Source organism: Populus alba, chromosome 6 (assembly GCF_005239225.2).
Source record: "Populus alba chromosome 6, ASM523922v2, whole genome shotgun sequence".
In the NCBI taxonomy this organism is placed as follows: Eukaryota; Viridiplantae; Streptophyta; class Magnoliopsida; order Malpighiales; family Salicaceae; genus Populus; species Populus alba.
Window position 1 is genome coordinate 8,156,087 of NC_133289.1, and position 19,681 is coordinate 8,175,767.

General features: G+C 32.1%; 2 protein-coding genes across 3 annotated transcripts; both read right to left on the minus strand.

Moving 5' to 3' along the window:
- Positions 1-214: 214 nt before the first annotated feature.
- Positions 215-2,977, minus strand: LOC118048454 (glycerol-3-phosphate 2-O-acyltransferase 6). The gene is made up of 2 exons (XM_035058143.2): positions 2,228-2,977; positions 215-1,238 (listed from the first exon to the last, which is right to left on the minus strand). The coding sequence occupies exons 1-2, from the start codon at positions 2,849-2,851 to the stop codon at positions 369-371; spliced, it is 1,494 nt and encodes a 497-aa protein (XP_034914034.1). The 5' UTR covers positions 2,852-2,977; the 3' UTR covers positions 215-368.
- A 13,782-nt stretch (positions 2,978-16,759) lies between these two features.
- Positions 16,760-18,650, minus strand: LOC118048453 (probable aquaporin PIP1-4). Of its 2 annotated transcripts, XM_073409756.1 has the most exons (5): positions 18,180-18,650; positions 17,774-18,069; positions 17,547-17,687; positions 17,344-17,454; positions 16,760-17,050 (listed from the first exon to the last, which is right to left on the minus strand). In XM_073409756.1, exons 1-4 carry the CDS (start codon positions 18,511-18,513, stop codon positions 17,362-17,364), a joined length of 864 nt encoding a protein of 287 aa, XP_073265857.1. In that variant the 5' UTR covers positions 18,514-18,650; the 3' UTR covers positions 16,760-17,050; positions 17,344-17,361. The 2 variants fall into 2 exon arrangements, with proteins under 2 accessions (XP_073265857.1, XP_034914032.1); XM_035058141.2 differs by lacking the exon at positions 16,760-17,050 and having other exon boundaries at positions 17,052-17,454.
- Between the last annotated feature and the right edge of the window lie 1,031 nt (positions 18,651-19,681).

Consider the following 19,681-nt stretch of genomic DNA (forward strand, 5'->3'; position numbering starts at 1 on the left):
TGGTTGTTCATGGATTTTTAATTTTGGTTTCCTTTCCCCTTCTTTTAATGATGAGAAAAATAAGGTGTGAGTAAAAAATGTTTGTTTAAACACATTTTTCTTTTCTACTATTTAGTTTTTTTCATTATATATATACCTTATCAAAACCATATTTATAATTAAAACCGAATAAACATTAAATTACAGTAATTTGATATTTGTATACATACTCAAAAAAGAAAACAAACATTAAAGTTAACAGTTTTATACTAATTAATCACAATAACAATTATCAATTTTTATTGTTATAACAATGTTTCAAACATATAAAAAACCAGTAGAGAAATTAAATGATGGATTTTCTTTTTTTGCTTTTTGGAGAATTTTCCTCAAGCATTTTCCTTCTTAGATAGAACACGGCCGTCTGTTCCTGCAAGCTTAACATACTTGTCCTTCCTGGTCAAGTTAGTGCACTCAAATCCAAGTGTCCCTGCCAGCACCCTTTGTATGTAATTTGCAACTTCAATGGCTGATTTGCCTCCTTGGCAAGTAAGCTCTTTGGGCAGCTGATTCAAGAAGGTGACCTCATATGTTGGCATTGGATTCATGAACACAAAATAAGGGTCCAACAGTTTGTGCCCTCGAACCGTCGTGCCATGAAACACACTTTGTTTTGTATTGATAGCAACTGGCACAATCCTATCAGTAAGCTCAGCAAAAAGAGCACTAAATCTCAAGAGAAATGGCTCTCTACATGTGGTTCCTTCAGGGCAAATGACCAGGTCACCTTCTTCAAGCAGTCGCTTAATGTCAGCAGCATCTTTGTCTCTCTCCCTTGATAAAGCAACAGCTTTAATGGGTGAAATAATTTCAGTGAACTTGCTTATGCTATAGGTGACACAACTAATTTTTCTTCCTAGTGCAACAGCGGTGACAACTGGGTCTAAGACAGTACGATGATTGCAAACAAAGAGGACTCCACTGTGGCCTTTTCCTGGAGGGGGTGGAGGGGTACCCTTGACAATAACTCTAATTCCTAGTAGCTTATAAGTGTACCAGGCAAGTCTCTCGGGCAAAGGGATGTTAAGGTAGACTCTAAGTATGGAGAGAATAATACCAATTGGCATCCACAAGAAGGTCAAAAGGGCAACCAAAGGAGTAGGCCTTTGAACTAACCGGCCATCGTGGAATATGACAGGGCTTAGAAGCTTGTTTCTTGCTAGAGGCTCACACCTGGTTCCTGGCACCATATATCCTTCCTGCAGTAATTTAACAAGATTAAATTCATGGCAGCAATTGATCATAAATTAATCTCTAATTCAGCACTACTGTTTCACATGCACGTCTGAGCCAAATCTGCTTGCTACTAATTAATTGTTCAAACCAGTGAAAGCTATATATGGAAACTAATCATGATCTCAATTAAATGAATGGGGATCCACTTGTGTCGTTGAATTAACTGCACTTCATCTAACTCTGAAAACGACTGGAGAGACTATCTAAAACGATTAAAAATGATTATTTTTTTTCCATAAATGCAAAGTAATTAAGATTAATGGCACTACATCCCTCGCAAACACAAATCAAGGAGGGATAAAATATAGCTAGTGCTGTGTAATTCACTCATCATAGCTCTTACATGAGGTGCATGGATTACAAGTTGACTTGAATAGAAGAGTGGTTTGGACATGAAGAATGAATGGTAGATATTGCTCTGATAGTATATGCTCTGAATGCTATATGTACTTCATCGGTTAGGTATTTGGAATTTATATTATTGGAGCAGTAATAAAAAATAGGAGGAAAAGCAATAAGATTAAGGGCTAGGAATAGAAGCCGCTAGCTCTATACTGATGGACAGAGAAAAAGTTCATGCACAAAACACTAGTGCCATAAACATTCTCACCAAACCAAAATAAAGTGTACTCTCCATATTGAGCTAGAAACAGCGCAGCACACACTGCTCAAATTGTTCTCAGAACTGAAGAGCAAGCTAAAGGGGCATTGACTTCATTTTCTCATTCACTTGTGTTCAAATTGAATACCAACAGGTTCAATTTGGATCGAATATTGCATGTCTGTCACATTAATTGCTTATTAATATTCGGTCCAAATTGCATAAACACACAAATTAAATTCCTTCGCGCTATATTTTCACCAAAAAATTGAATAATTTACTTAGAAAGAATGAGGGGCAAGTAAAGAGGAGAGAAGTAGTTTTACAGTTCAAATAATACGGAGATCTAACCTTGCAAATGGACATGAAGTCATGGTCAGTTTCGCGGTCTCCCAGGCCTAAATCAGGCAAATTTGTGCCAAACTCTTTTAGGAGAGCATCTCTTTTATGATCTCCAACAAGAACTCCAGGTTTCTTGATACACCCAGTTGCTCTTCCAGATTTTGTAGCCTCTAATTCAGTGCCAAGAACCTTGTCAGCCCCTAAAAAGGTCTTGACAAATGGCTCGACCATAATCCTAGGATTAGCAGTAACAATGTATCTTTTTCCAAAAGAATTGAACACCCTCCAAGTTTCTGGATGAACATCATCAGCATAAAACTTTGGCAAGACAGACCTTGAAACAAGCTCAATGTCTCTTATTTTAAGTCCCGCAAAGGCAATGAAGATGAAAGTCTTGATTGCCATTGCCTCTGATATAAATAAGTACGTAAAGTATACAAATGGGACTGATGCTAAGAGAATCAGTCCTCTTAAGAGACTCCCAGCTTCAACAGCAACAAGCAAGAAGTATGGAAAAGCACTTCTTGATACAAGAAGTGTTCCGTCCAGGTCGGCAGCCACAGTCTGATTTGATCGTCCCTCTGTGCTACATTTTGCTATTGGTTCAAAATGGCGATGAGCCCCCATTACCATGAGAGAGGAGTAGAGAGAGAGAGAGAGAGAGCGAGGGAGGGAGGGAGGGAGAAGAAAGGACTGTTAATTTATTGTGTGTTTGTGTGTGTGTTTTTCTTGTAAGTTATGTCGTGTTAAGAAGAGTGAGGGAGAAACATCGAGGAGAAGGGTATATAAAAGAAGAGAGGAGAAAGATTGCCTGGACAAGAAGTTAATTGTTTGTGCGAAGAGCATGAAACTATTATGTTGTTGGGAGACTAGACCAGACGTTTCATTTTTTATCTAAAAAAGAAAAACAAAATAAAAGAGGGATTGATACGAGCAATTTCACGGTGCTATGAAAATAATTTTAATAAAATCTTATTGGTTATTTTTTAAGTTTATTTTTAATGAATTATGAATTTTTTTTATCAATTTTTTTAAAAGTTTATTAATAACTAATTAATACAATAATATTATATTTATTTTTATTAAGAATTTGCAAGACAAATTTTTGACGCGTAAATGAGGGCAGTTGTGAGGAGGGATCTGAGTCGAGGGCAGTTGTGAGAGGGATCGAATAGTTGGCAGTTGATACCAACACCTACAAGCCATTAAATTCTTTTTTTTTTTTTTTTTTTTTTTTCAGTTTTTGGACGCCGGCCATATGGCTCCCTTATTAAAGCTCGGCTAAATTCTCTTTAATGTGGCGGCAGGAATTTATTATTTTAATTATAATTTTTTTTTAAAAATATTTTTTTATTTAAAAATATATTAATATAATATTTTTTTATTTTTATAAAATTATTTTTAAAATCAATGCATTAAAATAATTTCAAAATACTAAAAATTATTAATTTAAAGTAAAAAAAAAATAAAAAAAAAATAATTTTTTTTAAAAACACTTTTAAAACGTTATTTTTTTTTTCTTTTTATTTTTTTTTTTTGCAATATAGTTTATTGTTACATATTAGTACAAAAAAATACTTTAAAAAACAATTACAATCATATTTCTAAATAAAACCATATCTCTAATTAATCCAGAATGTCAGCATCTGTGAAATAATGATACCAATTTTAAAGCATTCAATTTAAATGAAATAATGAAGAAGAAATTAAGTCCATTAATTTCAGTAGCCATCTATTCTTTTTGGTGCTGCGCTACTTAATTTGTTATTTATAGTCGATCGATTACTCTACGTTTCGATGGGGAGGCGGCAATAATAAAGTTGAAAAGGGTATGGTTGAGAAAATATCACCTGTGCGTGTCAGATATTATCAAGCCCAAGCATACATTAATGTTTAATTACGTGATCAGATTTAATAGGAAACTACATTGAACCTTTATAATTTGCTTAATTGTTAGTTTAATATTAATATAATTAAGACTAACACATGGAAAATTAACCTATATAGTGATGGGATACCCAAATAATAACACCTCACACTTAGACTTATTATTAATATTGGATCTAACAAGTGCTCAAGTTCTTTGACGGGATAATTTAACTAATCACTCCTTGGTCTTACCAAAAAAATATTAAGTAGAAAATATTTGGTGAATTTAATTAGTTCATCGTGAGCTATCATGCATGAAGATAACCATCTCCTTTTTATCGTGTTGACGTTCCTCTTCAAGCTTCTACCAACAACTTCAAGAGCCATCTTCTTCCTCTTGCCAAATTTCCTAACGGGTAGATATTGACATCAACCGAAAATTCTCTCTTGTTTAATAAGAAACAGTTAACTTGGAAGCAATCAAAACCACAAGATAGAAAAAATGCAAAGCCTTAATTAATTGCATTAACTGTGGATTATGTAGTTGAGATTAGGAATTCTTTTGCCCTCGGATCCATTCTTCCGTATCAATTAAGTCTCTGCCAACGACTCCCGTTGGCCCATGCAACCGCATTGTTTACTTTTCGTAAAACAAAGTATTTTTCACATTTTATTTTTAAGCTTTAATTAAAAATCTCACTCAATGACATTAAGTAACCGAATTAAGTTTTTATTTAGCCGTATGATTGCAGTTTCTTTTTAAATAATTTTTTATGTTAAAATACATGTTAATAATATTTTTTATTTTTTAAAAAATATTTTTGACATCAGCACATCAAAATAATTTGAAAACACTAAAAATATATTAATTTAAAGTAAATAAAAAATAAAAAAAATAATATTTTTTTAAAAAAACACTTTTAAAATACAAAAACAAATATGTTTTAAAAACTACACACACCAAATGCACCAAATGGGACAAGATCGTATGCTAGCTGATAGTCGTGGCATGCCTAGGCTTTTATGAAGGCATTATATATATGACAATTGATGTGCAAATGGATAGGAAAAGTAGATAATAAAGACTAGCTACTTCTTTATGAAAAGTTGATAACTAATTAGTTGAGCAATATTATATATCACTACCACAACGAACTTATGATTCCAAGAGTATATATGCATGGGCAGAGTTAGAGATTTAGAAATCGAATAGTGTTTTCTTTTTCCTAGGCGAATGTAGTTTCTTTCCTTCTTTTCTTTTTTTTAAATAATTCTTATATTCAAGCTAATGTTTTGAAATGTTAAAGAACTTTAGGACTAAAGAATGTCAAACTTTGGGGTGGCATGGCCCCTTGCAAGCTTAGCTATGACATGGTCCGCCGCTAAAAGGACAATGAGATTCATGAGTTATTACTTTCAGTTTGGTTTGGTTTTTATCTATAAAAAACTAAATAAAATTATTTTTTCAAAAAATATTTAAATCAAAACTAGTTCCAACTAACTAGTTTTAGTTTGATATGATTTGGTTTTTTAATGTCAAGAAGAAAAAATCAAATCAAATTTCTATTTGCATTTGAAACTTGTTATGACAAAATCAAGAAATAAGTAAATAAAACAAACAATGCTCCGCTGGTAGTGGTGGGCATTTCGGGACACTGTGGAATTTTGACAATTTTTCTAAAGAACTTGTACAGAAGTAAAATTAAAAGAATTGTTAAGAATTTATGCAGATCTTTGTAAACAAAGAGAGAAATCCACCTATACAACATATAATAATAAGAAGTTATATCATTTGTATCAACTCCAACAGACACAATAAAAAAAAAACGATACTAACTAGTATGCTAGAATAAGAGATGTAAATTGAAAGGTTGGGTTTGGCGTGTCACTTGTGGGAGCATGGGTAGGGGGTGGTTGATGTTGATGATCACTGATGACTTGATGAATATTTCGCAATATTGATCGAAGAATGAAGAATGAAGAATGAAGAATGAAGAAGAAGAATTGTTTGCGACTCTGCCGGACTGAAATGGGCGGCTACTACGTACCTGCTAGGATTACTAGATTAGAAAAGAATCAATACTTTATTAGAAATATATATATATATATATATATATATATATATATTATTTTAAAAAAAATAAACTTAGTTGGACTTTATCAATTTTATTTTTATAAAACCGTAATCGAACTAAACTTGTAATTTTTTAAAATATTTTAATCAATTTAATAGAATTTGTTATGGCTTGAGTTTTTTTTATTAATGTTATTTTGATGGAATTAGTTTTTTAAATTTTTTGCTCACCTCTATGATGTTATTGGCTTCTTTGTCCTTGGGAATAAAAAATTGATTTGGAGGCTTTAATATCTGTTTTTATCTATAATAAGAAGACTCGGGACCTTTAAAGTCTAATTCTTGCAAATAAAGAAAAACGCTTCCAAGAGATCGTGGACATAAGTCAAGTTCAGTCACCAGATTATAAAGAATATGGGAATTGCTTGAAGAAAAAGAGAGACAACTTGATCATAACTAACGACAATAAGAAAGTCTATGAAAGACTCCACGGCAAGATTATTAAAATCATGATTTTAACATGGTACGAAAAATCGTTTACAAACTCGGATTCGTAAAAACAGATCATAAAATCGTAAAATTATAAAAAATTTTAAAATATATTAAAAAAAAAATTCATGTTTCAAATAAAAATTCATACATTGTTTTATAATACATGTGTTTATATATATATATATATATATATATATCAAAACAATTTAAAAATATAAAAAAATATTAATTTATAACTTAAAAAAAAATAAAAACTTTAAAAACATGAAAACACCACATGACTCGGCTAGAAATAGCTTTTGTTTATAACATTAGTGATGGGGGACACTATTGGTAGGTGACATAGGTGAGATATTAAAAAATTTAAGTTAATAAGTAATCAAGGAGTAGTTAATCAAGAAAGGTTAATTGTGCTTTTAAAGTGGAGGCAAGAGGGGATATATTGTGAATCGAGCCTGACAAGAAAGTTTGCCATGTCATTCTCTTTCGGGTGTAGCTGGCAGCAATTCTTTTGTGTGCATTAATGGCATGCTGCTATTGGTCCAGAGAAATATTACAGTGCAGTAGAAGTTTTTGTTGAAATTGTAAAATTGGCAGTAAAATCATGATTTTTTGCCATTTTATCCGATTTTACCGATTTCACTCGATTTTAACCTGATTTTATCAATTTTCGAGTTTTTAAAACGATTCGACACGTTAAGTATATATTAACTCGTAAAATCATATGATTTTATGAGTTAAATCGCAATTTTAACAACCTTGCTCCACAACATGACTCGTGTGGGGTCGAGCTAAAGCCTACAGGAGCATGACAATATCATTTGGATGGTGTACATAACTATAAATGGCGTCCTGTAAATAAAAGAATTTGTCACGTAATTCATATTAATAATTTACACGAGATTGTTAAGTTCAAGTTTGGTTAGCTATGAAGGTCACATTCTAAATATGAATGCCTAAGATTTGTCGAAGGCACTGATTGCCTTTCTCTCATGATATTCTCAACTAATTAGCCGGCTTGCTTCTCCTCTTACCCAACACATGCATTGATTAGGTAAACGAATTAAAAATGCACTGAACACGACATATGTAGCCCTAGATTATGCGTACTTGCTCCTTTCCTAAGGAGTCCTGCCCAGTGATCATCACTGTTATGTTGCGAGTAGTAGATGAGTTCAAATGTACCAAACTGTGAAAATCGAGATAAATTTCATCACAAATACGTGTTATGGATAATAAACCACCATATCTCAGCCGATACACAATCTCACTAGTTTTTTTTTTTTTTTAAGAAGCAAAAATTTTCAATTGAAAAGTTAAATTAAAAAGAAAAATAATTTTAACTAAAGAAAAAGAATCAAAAAAATAAAGATCAAATTAAAAAAAAAAACAATATATATAGACACACACACTAATAATTTGGATTAAATGATGAAATTAAAAACTTATAAAACTCTTACAAAAGGGCTAGAGAAAAAAATTAGAAAACATAAGAATAAGGAATAAAATCAAAATAATAAAAACAAAGAGAGCCAACCTCTAATTTTTTAGGGAGGAGAAAGAAAAGAAGAAGATGAAAAAAAACTTCATCAGCGACAAGCCGCTTCATTACCGCCGACACATGCCACACTGGGAGGAAGAGGATGCGGCAACACTTCTAACAATATGAAAAAAAAAAAAAGGCAAGTTAGGACACTAGAAGTCACCACATGTATCGTTCAAAGGACGTTGTAATGTGGACAACACATGTTTAAAAAGCAAAAAGATAGAAACAACATTGGTCAACAACTTTAAATTTTGTCGACTTAGGGGTAATTTAGTTATTTTACCGTTTCAAGAATTTAGAAAAGACATATATACACCTGAATAATTCTTTAATGACCAATGAGTCATGTAAAAAGAACAAATTATCCCCAACACCAATGCATCTTATTTTTTCTTCCAATGGTAAAAAAGTAATTTCACTATAGCTATAAATAGTAAACCAAGTTAGGGTGTACAATGATTTCTCTAAGTGTTTTAGAGATTTAGTTAATCTCGATCTCCTTGATAGAGAAATCATTGGTTTTATTCTCTATTATGGACTTCTTAGAGTTTTTGTTAGGTTTGATGTTTCTAATAAAATATTTATGGTTTATGATTTTGTCATTTTTATTGTTTGGACCTTTCTAAGTATTAAAGTTTGATTTTGAATTTGTGTTAAATAGGTGTTCCATAAATTGGTAATTACTTTTGATGTTAAAAATTAATTATTATGTGGATGCTGAAAATAAAAGTAAAATTGTCAATTTTGAAGGTGAGGGGTGGTTGTGATGGCATCAATGTGAAAGATAATTGAATGGTATGTATGGTTATGTGTTTTTCTAGGATATGTAATTATTTGGTTTTTTATTTAAATAAAAAAGTTCAATTAAAGTTCAGCGTGTAAGATTATTGTAAACATAAGAATTAAGATAAAACTTGATTGAACTGAAGTCTATGACAACATTGAAAAAAAAATTCATTTTCGAGAAGGCCAGTTTAAGTTTTCTGCTGAAATGAATGTTTCATACTTAACTCTAGAGTGATTGATGTCTATGAACTGCTTGTAATTGGTGCAACAACAAGTGAGCTGGAAATGTTGCAAATGAAGGAGAAAGATCGAGGTATAAAGGTAGTCAATTTTATTCTGATTAACATTTTTTTTTCTTTTCTTTTTGGAACAATACATTTTAGATCCGGAGCATTTTAGTGTGCCATTTCGGGATCTTATATTGTGTATATAATACACACACACATATTAAAAAAATTAATGTCAAATACACTAAGAAAGTAAATTTCTTAAAATAAAAGAAGTATAAATAAAATATCTTCATCATTAACATAAAAATAATATTTTGAAGTTTAAGTTCCTCATGTTTATTTTCTTTTTCTAATACTGTAAATATTGTTAATTATCAACTAGAAAATTTTATAAAATTGATGGAATATTTTGTCAATATTTAAACATTGATTATGTAAAAAAAAAAAAAAAAAACATTTACTGACAAAATCATCGATGGGCATTATCATCGAAAAACATATTGTTGGTGATTTCTATTTTGTTGGTCATTCCTTCAATAATATAATCACTGATGGATTTGCAAACAGAAAAAGCATGCCAAACAAAAAAAAAATATTGGCACCATTCCATCAGTAATTTCATTAATGATTATGGTATATCACCAACAAAAAAAACCATTTGTAATTCCATCAGTGATTGAATTCATATTATCGACATAATTAACCTATTGAGATTCACATACTATTAGTGGCAAGTCCAATTTTTTTTTTCCGACTCTTTGAAACATTCAAAGAGACTTAATTCGTCGATGATTCCATTTGTAATTGTTAGTGCCAAAGTCCGGTGATCTACTACTCTCTAGAACTTTTTGAAGGATTTAGTCTATCAGTGATTCCGTTTGTAATTGTCAGTGGCAAAGTTATATAATTGTTTTCACACTTTCTAAAACTTTTCCAGGGATTTTTTCTGTCATTAATTTCATTTGTGATTATTATTTTGTTTGTAATTCCATCAATATTATATTTAATATTTTTTTAAGAAATAAAATAAACAAAACATAAAACAATTAAAATAAATAAAGCTAAAATAATAAACCACATTTTTGTTATAAATTTTAAAAATATTATTAAATACAATTTTTCTAGAGGACTGAAGCTGAATGAGAAGGAGGCCAAGGCGGAGGCTGATTTTCATCAAGAACAGGTGGGCAACGAGGTAGACCACATGTACCATTGCCGTTTGATAATAGCTCCTTATAGAATCACCAAAGTTAAGTAATCTCGAATCTAAGTTGGGTTGTCTCAACACTATGCAGGGTCATACAATCACTTGAACAGTCAGAGATTGAGAGCTCAAACCCGATTGCAAGAAACCAATGGTCGTTACATTATGGCTCATTTCCATATCATCACTTGTAGTTTTGAGATACCATAAACCTAATGTATATTAAGTTTACCGAATAATCTAGCCTCCAACCATATGGATCAAGTTTTGAATGGATTCAAGGATCATTTTTGTATCTTTTGTAATCAAAAGTTAAAATTTCCCAAGAAAAAACAATTAGTAATTTTTTAAAAATTATAATAATAACGTAAGAAAAAAAAATTGTTGAAATCTAACTTACCATGAACTTTTAAGCTCAGTTATCAACAAGTCACTACACCACTTTCTGATGGTCCTCATTTCACATGTGAGTTTCAACAAAAGCTCAATTGAGCAAAAGAAAGCTATTGTTAGTTAGACATCTTTATATAACACAACATTTTTTTTAAAAAAAAGTAATAAAACAAAATCTTACAATCCGCTTCACATAAAAAATAAATTGAATGGATCTGCTAGTGTGAGTGGTTATTAAACCATAAATCTCCTTGTTTTGGTTTTTTGCATCATATTAAAATCACCACAAGAAATGCTAAAATATAATGTACTGGGTATAAGCATCCTCGATAGCCTCCGAGACATGCAAAGGTCTGAAATCTCTTTGTACAACAAAGTCTTCCCAACCTGGAAGACCTTTTTCTTTTAAATATTTCTTTGATTTTATTTTTTTCACCTCATATTAGAAATCATGCAACAAATTATTGGTTAAGATAATGAAAAATAAAATTTGAACATTTTAAAAAAATATAACATTTTGAATTCAATCTTACTCTTGACATTGTGATTCTCTCACACCAAAATTAATTATGACTTTTCTCTCTTTTTAAAGACTTGATTTTTTATAGCACTATAGTGAAAGCCAAGTCGAGCCCAAGAGAAACTATTCTAATTCTTCTTATAAGAAACTGAAATAAAGATTGGGGATTAACAAGGAAACTAAAAACAATTAAACTTCTAAAAATAAAATATAAAAGATAATTCAATGTTTATATGCTTGATTCAAAAAGATTGTTCATTCAACTAATTAGATTGATCATCAAAGTAAAATAAGTATTTTTTTAATTCAAGAAAATACTTCAATTTCTTTAAGCAAGGAAGATCGAGAAAGATTAAATTAATTAGTGAAAGCCTCTAATTAATTCCGTAACATCAATCAAATTAAAGATTGAAAAGCAATTTTTATATTCAGTAATGAAAGCTTTAAGAAAGAGAACTAATCTAGCATTTCAAGTTATGGCTTAATGAATTTTATTTGTATTATTTTTGAGGTTAAAACAACTTAATTTATTAATTTTACCTTTTTTTATTCAAATTAATAATTACATATGAAAAATTAAAAAAAAAAAAAAAAACATACTTACCATAGAAACCATTCAAAAATTGAATGAAAACAATAAATTGCATACCAAATCTATTGTTTTTGGGACAGATGTTTGTCCTGGTGTATGTAGATTTTTTTCACCGTCTTCTCAATGATTGAGAGGAAAATGAACTGTGCATTGTCTTCACATCTTACCGACACACATACTCGCTCCTTGAAAAAGTAGTTTCTGCTGCTGTGATATCATGAGAAGATTTTGATGTTATTTCTTTCCCATCACTTTACTTGAACAGCTTGAACCCATTCTTTCCTTTTAATGTAAGTTTGAACTATTTTTCGAAGATGGTGATTGCCACAATCTGGTTGAAAAATAGCCACTCGGATTTGGAATGATAATGGCAGTGCTTAGCAATATATGCATATGCCACTGAAACATTTCAATTGTGGTAAATATAATGTATATACTCTTACAGCAATTCCTTGCTCTTACAAACTGTACTACTTCATCCAGAATCCCTAACGAAAGTAGCCATTCTCGGAGTACTGTTTTTTTCCATTACAGATTTAGGGCTGGCCCTATTTAGCTTGGTAGCTTTGCATTCGAAGGAAAAGGTGTCATTCATTACATATCAAGCTGGCCATCAATCTTGTATGGGTTCTTGCTATAACCTATAGTTTTGAATATGTGGCTTTTTAGAGCCAGCTGAGTGCCAATGCATATAGCGCTCAAGTTTTTAGAATTTGGGTCTTCAAATAGTATAATAATTGGAATTGATGGTTAATGATAAAGTTGGCTGATGTGGAGGATAATAATTAGGATTTTTTTTATATTTAGCACGCTAACAAAAAAAATAATTGAGAAAATAACACTTTTTATTAAAATAAAATATTTTTAAATCTATAAAAAATAATATAATCCTAAATCTTAAACCTATACCATCACAATAGCATATGAAGTTATTATTCCCAACCACATTAATGATTAAATATCATCATGTAATCCACAACTTATCAGATAACAACTCTGGTTAGAAGAGCATTACCTGAAATGCCAGCGGTGCAATAGACAAGAGCAAAAATCATCCCACCAAAAGCCCAAGCAATGCCCTGAATCCCAACCGTGGAACACTTGGCACTTGCCTCTTATTACTATTTTCTTAAGCCTTTTTTATTACTGAAGTTAAGTGTATTAGATCAATTGAGAGGCTCGCCAGTTACGAGGAGTGAGCATGTGGGGTATTTGTAGCTTGAGTTTGGGACGCATATTGTTTGTCCTGGTGTAGGTGCATTTATTTCATTGTCCTCACATCCGACCGATCCCCTTCTCAGTTTGGGCCTCCTATTTATGCTATATACGCATCATTGTATGGTGGCGCGGTTATTTGTAGCTTGAGTTGGGGACGCATATTGTTTGTCCGAGTGTAGGTGAGTTTCTTTCATTGTCTTCTCATTGATTGAGAGGAAAATGAACTGTGCATTGTCTTCACTTTGCTGTCATGTCATGAAAAGATTTTGATGTCATTTCTTTCCCATGTGTACAATTCTTTGAAATCATTATTGCCTTTTAATGAAAGTTTGAACCATTTTTACAAGATGGTGATTGCAACAATTTGGTTGAAAATAGCCGCTCAGATTTGGAATGATAATGGTAGTGCCTACCACTGCATATGCCACAATTTTGTTTCATTTGTATATAGTCATACACTACAATACTTAACAATTTTACTAACAAAATTTTTTGTCGACATAGAGATTATTATTTCATCTATAAAATCGACTAATTTACTGATAAATTACATCTGTCAAAATAATATTTATCAGTAATTTCATTATTTGTTGCTAATTTTATCAATAAAAAAAAATAAAAACCAATGATTTTATAGATGAAAGATAAACACCAAAAAAAATCTCGCTTTATTCTGGCGGTATTTCTCTCAAGAAAATTGTCATTTAACCATAAAAAATACCGTATGCAATTTCATTGGTGATTATTTAAAAAAATTGAAAAAAAAATCTATTTAACAAAACTAGAAAATAATTAATTTAAATATAAATCAACACTCTATAATACTCAGAATTGAATTGCTTGGGAAAAAAAAAATCAACTCAAAAATTTGCAACAAAAAAAAAAAAACAACAACAACATTGATCTCATATGAAAGAACAAAAATCCTACAACAACATTCATACAATTATTAAGAACAAAAAAAATAAAAATAAAATAACAAATATAATGAAAAAACACACAAAAAAAAATATTATCTTAATGTAGTTGCGAGTAAAGCTAAGAAGAGGGGGGGGAAAAAAACAAATTCAAAAAGTATGTTAATTAAAAAATATGAAAAGAGACAAGGAAAAAAAAAAAAAAAAGACATCCTCGAGAGTGGAGGAGAAGAGGAGTTAAGGAGAGAAGAGAAGAGAAGAGAAGAGAAAGGGATGTTGATGTTTTTTTTAAAATAGGGAAGAATGAGAAGAAAAGGAAGAAGAAGAACATGCTCGTCTGTTGTGAAACGAGAGATTTTATTTATTGGTGCATTTTACCAATGATTTTATCTACAAATAATTAAATATTAATATTTCTAACCATTTTGTCAGTGATTTTGTTTGTAATGTTTAATTTAAATTTTTAATTTAATCAAAAATTTTTAAAAACCGCCAAATATCACCAACAACTTTTCAATCCGTTGGTGATTTCGTGTGTAATATTGAATTTAAATTTTCAATTTATCCAAAAATTTTAGAAACCCACTAAATAACACCGATAACTTTTTAATCCGTTTGTGATTTTTTCTATAAAAAACAGGAATTAACAATGCAATTGGTAAATGAACAATTCCAGTGCTTTTTGAAAAATACTAACGTAATGTTGCGTCAATGATTCCTTTTGTAATTGACATGATAAACAATAAAAATTAAAAATCAAAAGAATAAGGACAGTAGTTGAAATCTTAATAAATAAGAAGACAACTCTGAAATTTTAAATGGCTAGCACGAATTTCAAAGGAAAAAGAGAAAAGAGAGAAAAAAATAAAGAAAATATAATCGGTATAAAACGTCCCACACTTGCCATCATATGCCACCTAAAAGGAAGAAGACACTATGATGCTTCTAACAACACACGGAAGGTGGTGTTTGCCCGTTGCATGATGCCTCACACACAGTTCAAAAACTGCGGAAGCATCCCAAATGCTAATGCGTGCATTACACACACTAGCCAAATTGTCATGCTAGTTTACCTCGATCCTCATATTTATTATATTTTTAAATTTGTTCCCTTAAAACTAAATTGTTTTAAATTAGCTGGAAATGTTTTTTTTTTTAAATCAAGCCTCAATTGAGCACTAGGAATTTCCCTCGATATTGCAAGATCTCTATATCAAGGCAACAAAAAAAACTACCAAGTCAAATCCTAAATTAAAGCAAAATGAAGGGGTCAAATTGAAGAAAAAAAAATTAAATTGATAGATCAAAATAACAAGAGTTGAACCTTCCCTTGCCTGTGCATTTTAGTCCCTAAATATAGCAAAAAAAAAATTAAGAAGGTGGATATCTTCTAATTCTTCAAACTCGATTCCATTTGAATTGTTTTAAATCAATTAAATTATATATATATGTGTGTGTGTGTGATCTTATGACGTGGAGCTATCTTCAAATGTTTTTTTATTTAATTATATGAAAATAAAATATATTTTCATTAAAAAAAACATAATCATTTACATTTTACAAAAAAAATATAATTGTCGTAATAAATTGTTTTTTTTATTAATTTATTTCTTAAAAAAAAAACATCTTTTCTTAGATTTTTTTTATTGTATAAAAGCTTAAAGAAATTAAAACCAATATTAAAAAAAAATGATTTGAAATAAGTATAAAAAGGGTATCCCTTCAATTAAAACCATTTTTCTCTTATTAATGTGTACTTTTTGTAATAATTTTTTTTTTTATGAAAAGTTAAGTTTTAAAATAAAGAAATTATCATAACCTCAAAAATATTTTTTAATAAAAAAAGATAATGAATCATTAATTTTGATGCAATTTTTGTAGGTTTTATGTTTCTAATATTATATTCATGGTCCACGATTTTGTCCTTTTTATTGTTTGGACTTTTCTATGTAGTAAGGTTTGATTGTGAATTTGTGTTAATAGGTGTTCCATAAATTGCTGATTACTTTCGATGTTAAAAATTAATAAATGCTTGTATGCTGAAATTAAAAGTAAAATTGTCAATTTTGAAGGTGAGGGAGGGGGTGGTGATGATGGCAGCAATGCGAAAGATGATCGAATGGTTTGTTTGGTTGTACGGTTTTCTATGATATGTAATTATTTGTTTATTTTAAGAAAAAAGTTCAATTGAAGTTCAGCATGTAAGATCATTGTAGACACAGATAAAACTTGACTGAACTGATTTCTATGGACAGCGTTTAATTTTTTTTCGTTTTCTTTAATTGAGTTTTGAAGCAGCACAACAATGGCGAGGCCAGCTCAAGTCTTCTGGTGAAATGAATGCTTCATACTCAACTCTCGAGTGATTGCTGTCTATGAACTGCTTGTAATTGGTGCAGCGACAAGTGAGCTGGAAAGTTGCAAATGAAGGAGTCTCATGTTGTTTATATATTGCTTCAGCAGTCTCTTGTAAGAAAGCCCAACTGAAATACGCAACTGGGAATGACAGTGTTCTAACCTTATCTCTTTTTGTTTTACCTTTTGTTTGTCTAGTCCAGGTGTCACTATTGCATCTCTTGTCGGCAATTCATGCAACCATCTTCACTTCGATTTTTCTTCATTCTACTCGGCACATGTCATTAAATTGTTTAAGCTTATTCTTTGGGGGTTTAAGCTAGGATCTTTCTGTCTGTAGATAAATGGAAGTTATTGTGGCCTTGTATATATTTATTTTGTGTCTGTGATCCTAGAAATTCACCTTCTTGATACTCGTCTCTTGTTTATTGGCATGCCATGGTACTCTTGAGTTTAACTTGACATCAATTATTGAAGATGGAGTGGACCATTTCCATTAAGTTTAGAAATCATATTTCATTCAAATCATTTCAGTTTGAAGTCCATGTTTACTGCTTGCGTGCTTGTGATATTCACTTTTCTGCATCACCTCACACCGCCTGATGTTTCCCAATAGTCACTATAAAATCCTGTCACCTGTAGATAAATCCATTCCAGGAAACAATTTATTTAGAGTAGATAGGACACTTCCAAAGGAGTAGACCCGGACACAATTGAGAGCCAAACTCCATAGTTTCGAGCGTGTAATTCTGGTAACCTGGTGAGTGAGTAATTTACATAAATGGAACCACCACTGCCATAAGCTATAACATTTCTTTCTTCACCATCTACATGCTAAGATGAGGGACGAAAAATAAATAACTAGATCCCTCAATAGCAGAATAATTAGGATTATTTCAGATATACTTTGATCGGGAACTCTAAAGAACCTTGTTTTCTGTCATGCATCATTTGGATTTGAAAGGGATGGCCCTGATCACTATCTGATGGTACAAGGATGCAAGTGCCGCTCCAATGAATGGTCCTACCCAGAATATCCACTGCACCAAAAAAGAATCAAACGCTGCTAATGTTTTCCTTAGGCCTTACCAAGATGAAGTGTAGGGACTAAAATAACGTGTGAGAGGCTTACATGATCATCCCAAGCTTTGTCCTTGTTGTAGATGAGAGCTGCACCAAGACTTCTGGCTGGGTTAATACCGGTGCCTGTAATAGGAATGGTTGCCAAGTGAACCAAGAACACTGCAAATCCAATAGGTAGTGGTGCCAGGACCTGACCATCCAAATGTAGCATTTTGGAAATCAATTTCAATGATAAAAAGATATCAAGGAAAAAAAATAACATTTATTTTTACTTACAGGAACATGGGAGTCTCTGGCACTACGCTTGGCATCAGTGGCAGAGAAGACGGTGTAGACAAGTATAAAGGTGCCAAGAATCTCAACGCCAAGTCCACTGCCCTTGCTGTATCCTGTACTGACAGTGTTTGCACCTCCACCAAGTATCTCGTACGGGCTCTTTTGGAAAGCTTTTACAACACCGGCACCACATATTGCTCCAAGACACTGCATTATCATGTAAAACACTGCCCTTGTCAATGTCAGCTTCCTTGCCAACAGTAGCCCGAAAGTCACTGCTGGGTTGATGTGACCCCCTGCATCACAACAACATCGTGAAGCTATTATTCCCAACCACATTGATGATTAAACATCATCATGTAATCCATAACTTGTCAGATAACAACTATGGTTAGAAGAGCAGTACCTGAAATGCCAGCAGTACAGTAGACAAGAACAAAAATCATCCCACCAAAAGCCCAAGCAATACCCTGAATGCCAACCGTGGAACACTTGGTGCGGGATCTTGCCACCCCCATGACAGTTAGAACTGTGATGTAAAGGAACAAAAACGTGGCAACAAATTCTGCAATGCCTGCTCTGTAAAAAGACCATGATGACCACTCCCCAGGCTGATAAAGTGGTGCTGGAGGTGGCTCTGTGTAGTCCTTGCCATGTTGGGTTTGAGCAGCTGTTCCTATGGGTTGCCCCTCTCCATACCTATTTGCACCCACCTTCACATCTTCTTCTCCTTCCTCCATTTCCACTATATCTTTCACAGTTTATGAAAAAAGAATTTGGTCTCACTTGCCTCTTGTTACTATTGCTCCAAGCCTTTTTTATAGCTTAAGCTAAGTGTATTTGATCAATTTCAGAGACTCACAAGTTTCGAGTACTGAGCAAGTGGGGTATTTGTAGCTTGTTTTTGGGACAGATGTTTGTTCTGGTGTATGTAGATTTTTTTCACCGTCTTCTCATTGATTGAGAGGAAAATGAACTGTGCATTGTCTTCACTTGTTACCGACACATATACTCGCTCCTTGAAAAAGTAGTTTCTGCTGCTGTGATATCATGAGAAGATTTTGATGTTATTTCTTTCCCATCACTTTACTTGAACAGCTTGAACCCATTCTTTCCTTTTAATTTAAGTTTGAACTATTTTTCGAAGATGGTGATTGCCACAATCTGGTTGAAAAATAGCCACTCAGATTTGGAATGATAATGGCAGTGCTTAGCAATGCATATGCCACTGAAACATTTCAATTGTGGTAAATAATGTATATACTCTTACAGCAATTCCTTGCTCTTACAAACTGTACTACTTCATCCAGAATCCCTAACGAAAGTAGCCATTCTCGGAGTGTTTTTTTCCATTACAGATTTAGGGCTGGCCCTATTTAGCTTGGTAGCTTTGCATTCGAAGGAAAAGGTGTCATTCATTACATATCGAGCTGGCCATCAATCTTGTATGGGTTCTTGCTATAACCTATAGTTTTGAATATGTGGCTTTTTAGAGCCTGCTGAGTGCATGCCATTGCATATAGTGCTTAAGTTTTTAGAATTTGGGTCTTCACAGCGTAAAAATAATTGGAATTGATGGTTAATGATAAAGTTGGCTGATGTTGAGGATAATAATTAGGACTCTTTGTAAATTTAGCACGGTAACAAAAAAAAAATTGAAAAAGTAATACAATCTATATATGGAAATAACACAGTTTCTTTCTGTATTTTCCCTTTTCATCTCATCGTCGGCCACCACCCACGACCTATCACTACTCACACCCTTCTCCCTCTCCACCACAAAACACCAACACTGTCACCGTGACACCATCTCTCCTCTCTCTCTCTCTCTCTCTCTCTACCCGTGGGTCTCCCTTACATTTTTGGCCGCCGCCACCATCACCCATCATCACATGGGATGCCAGGAGA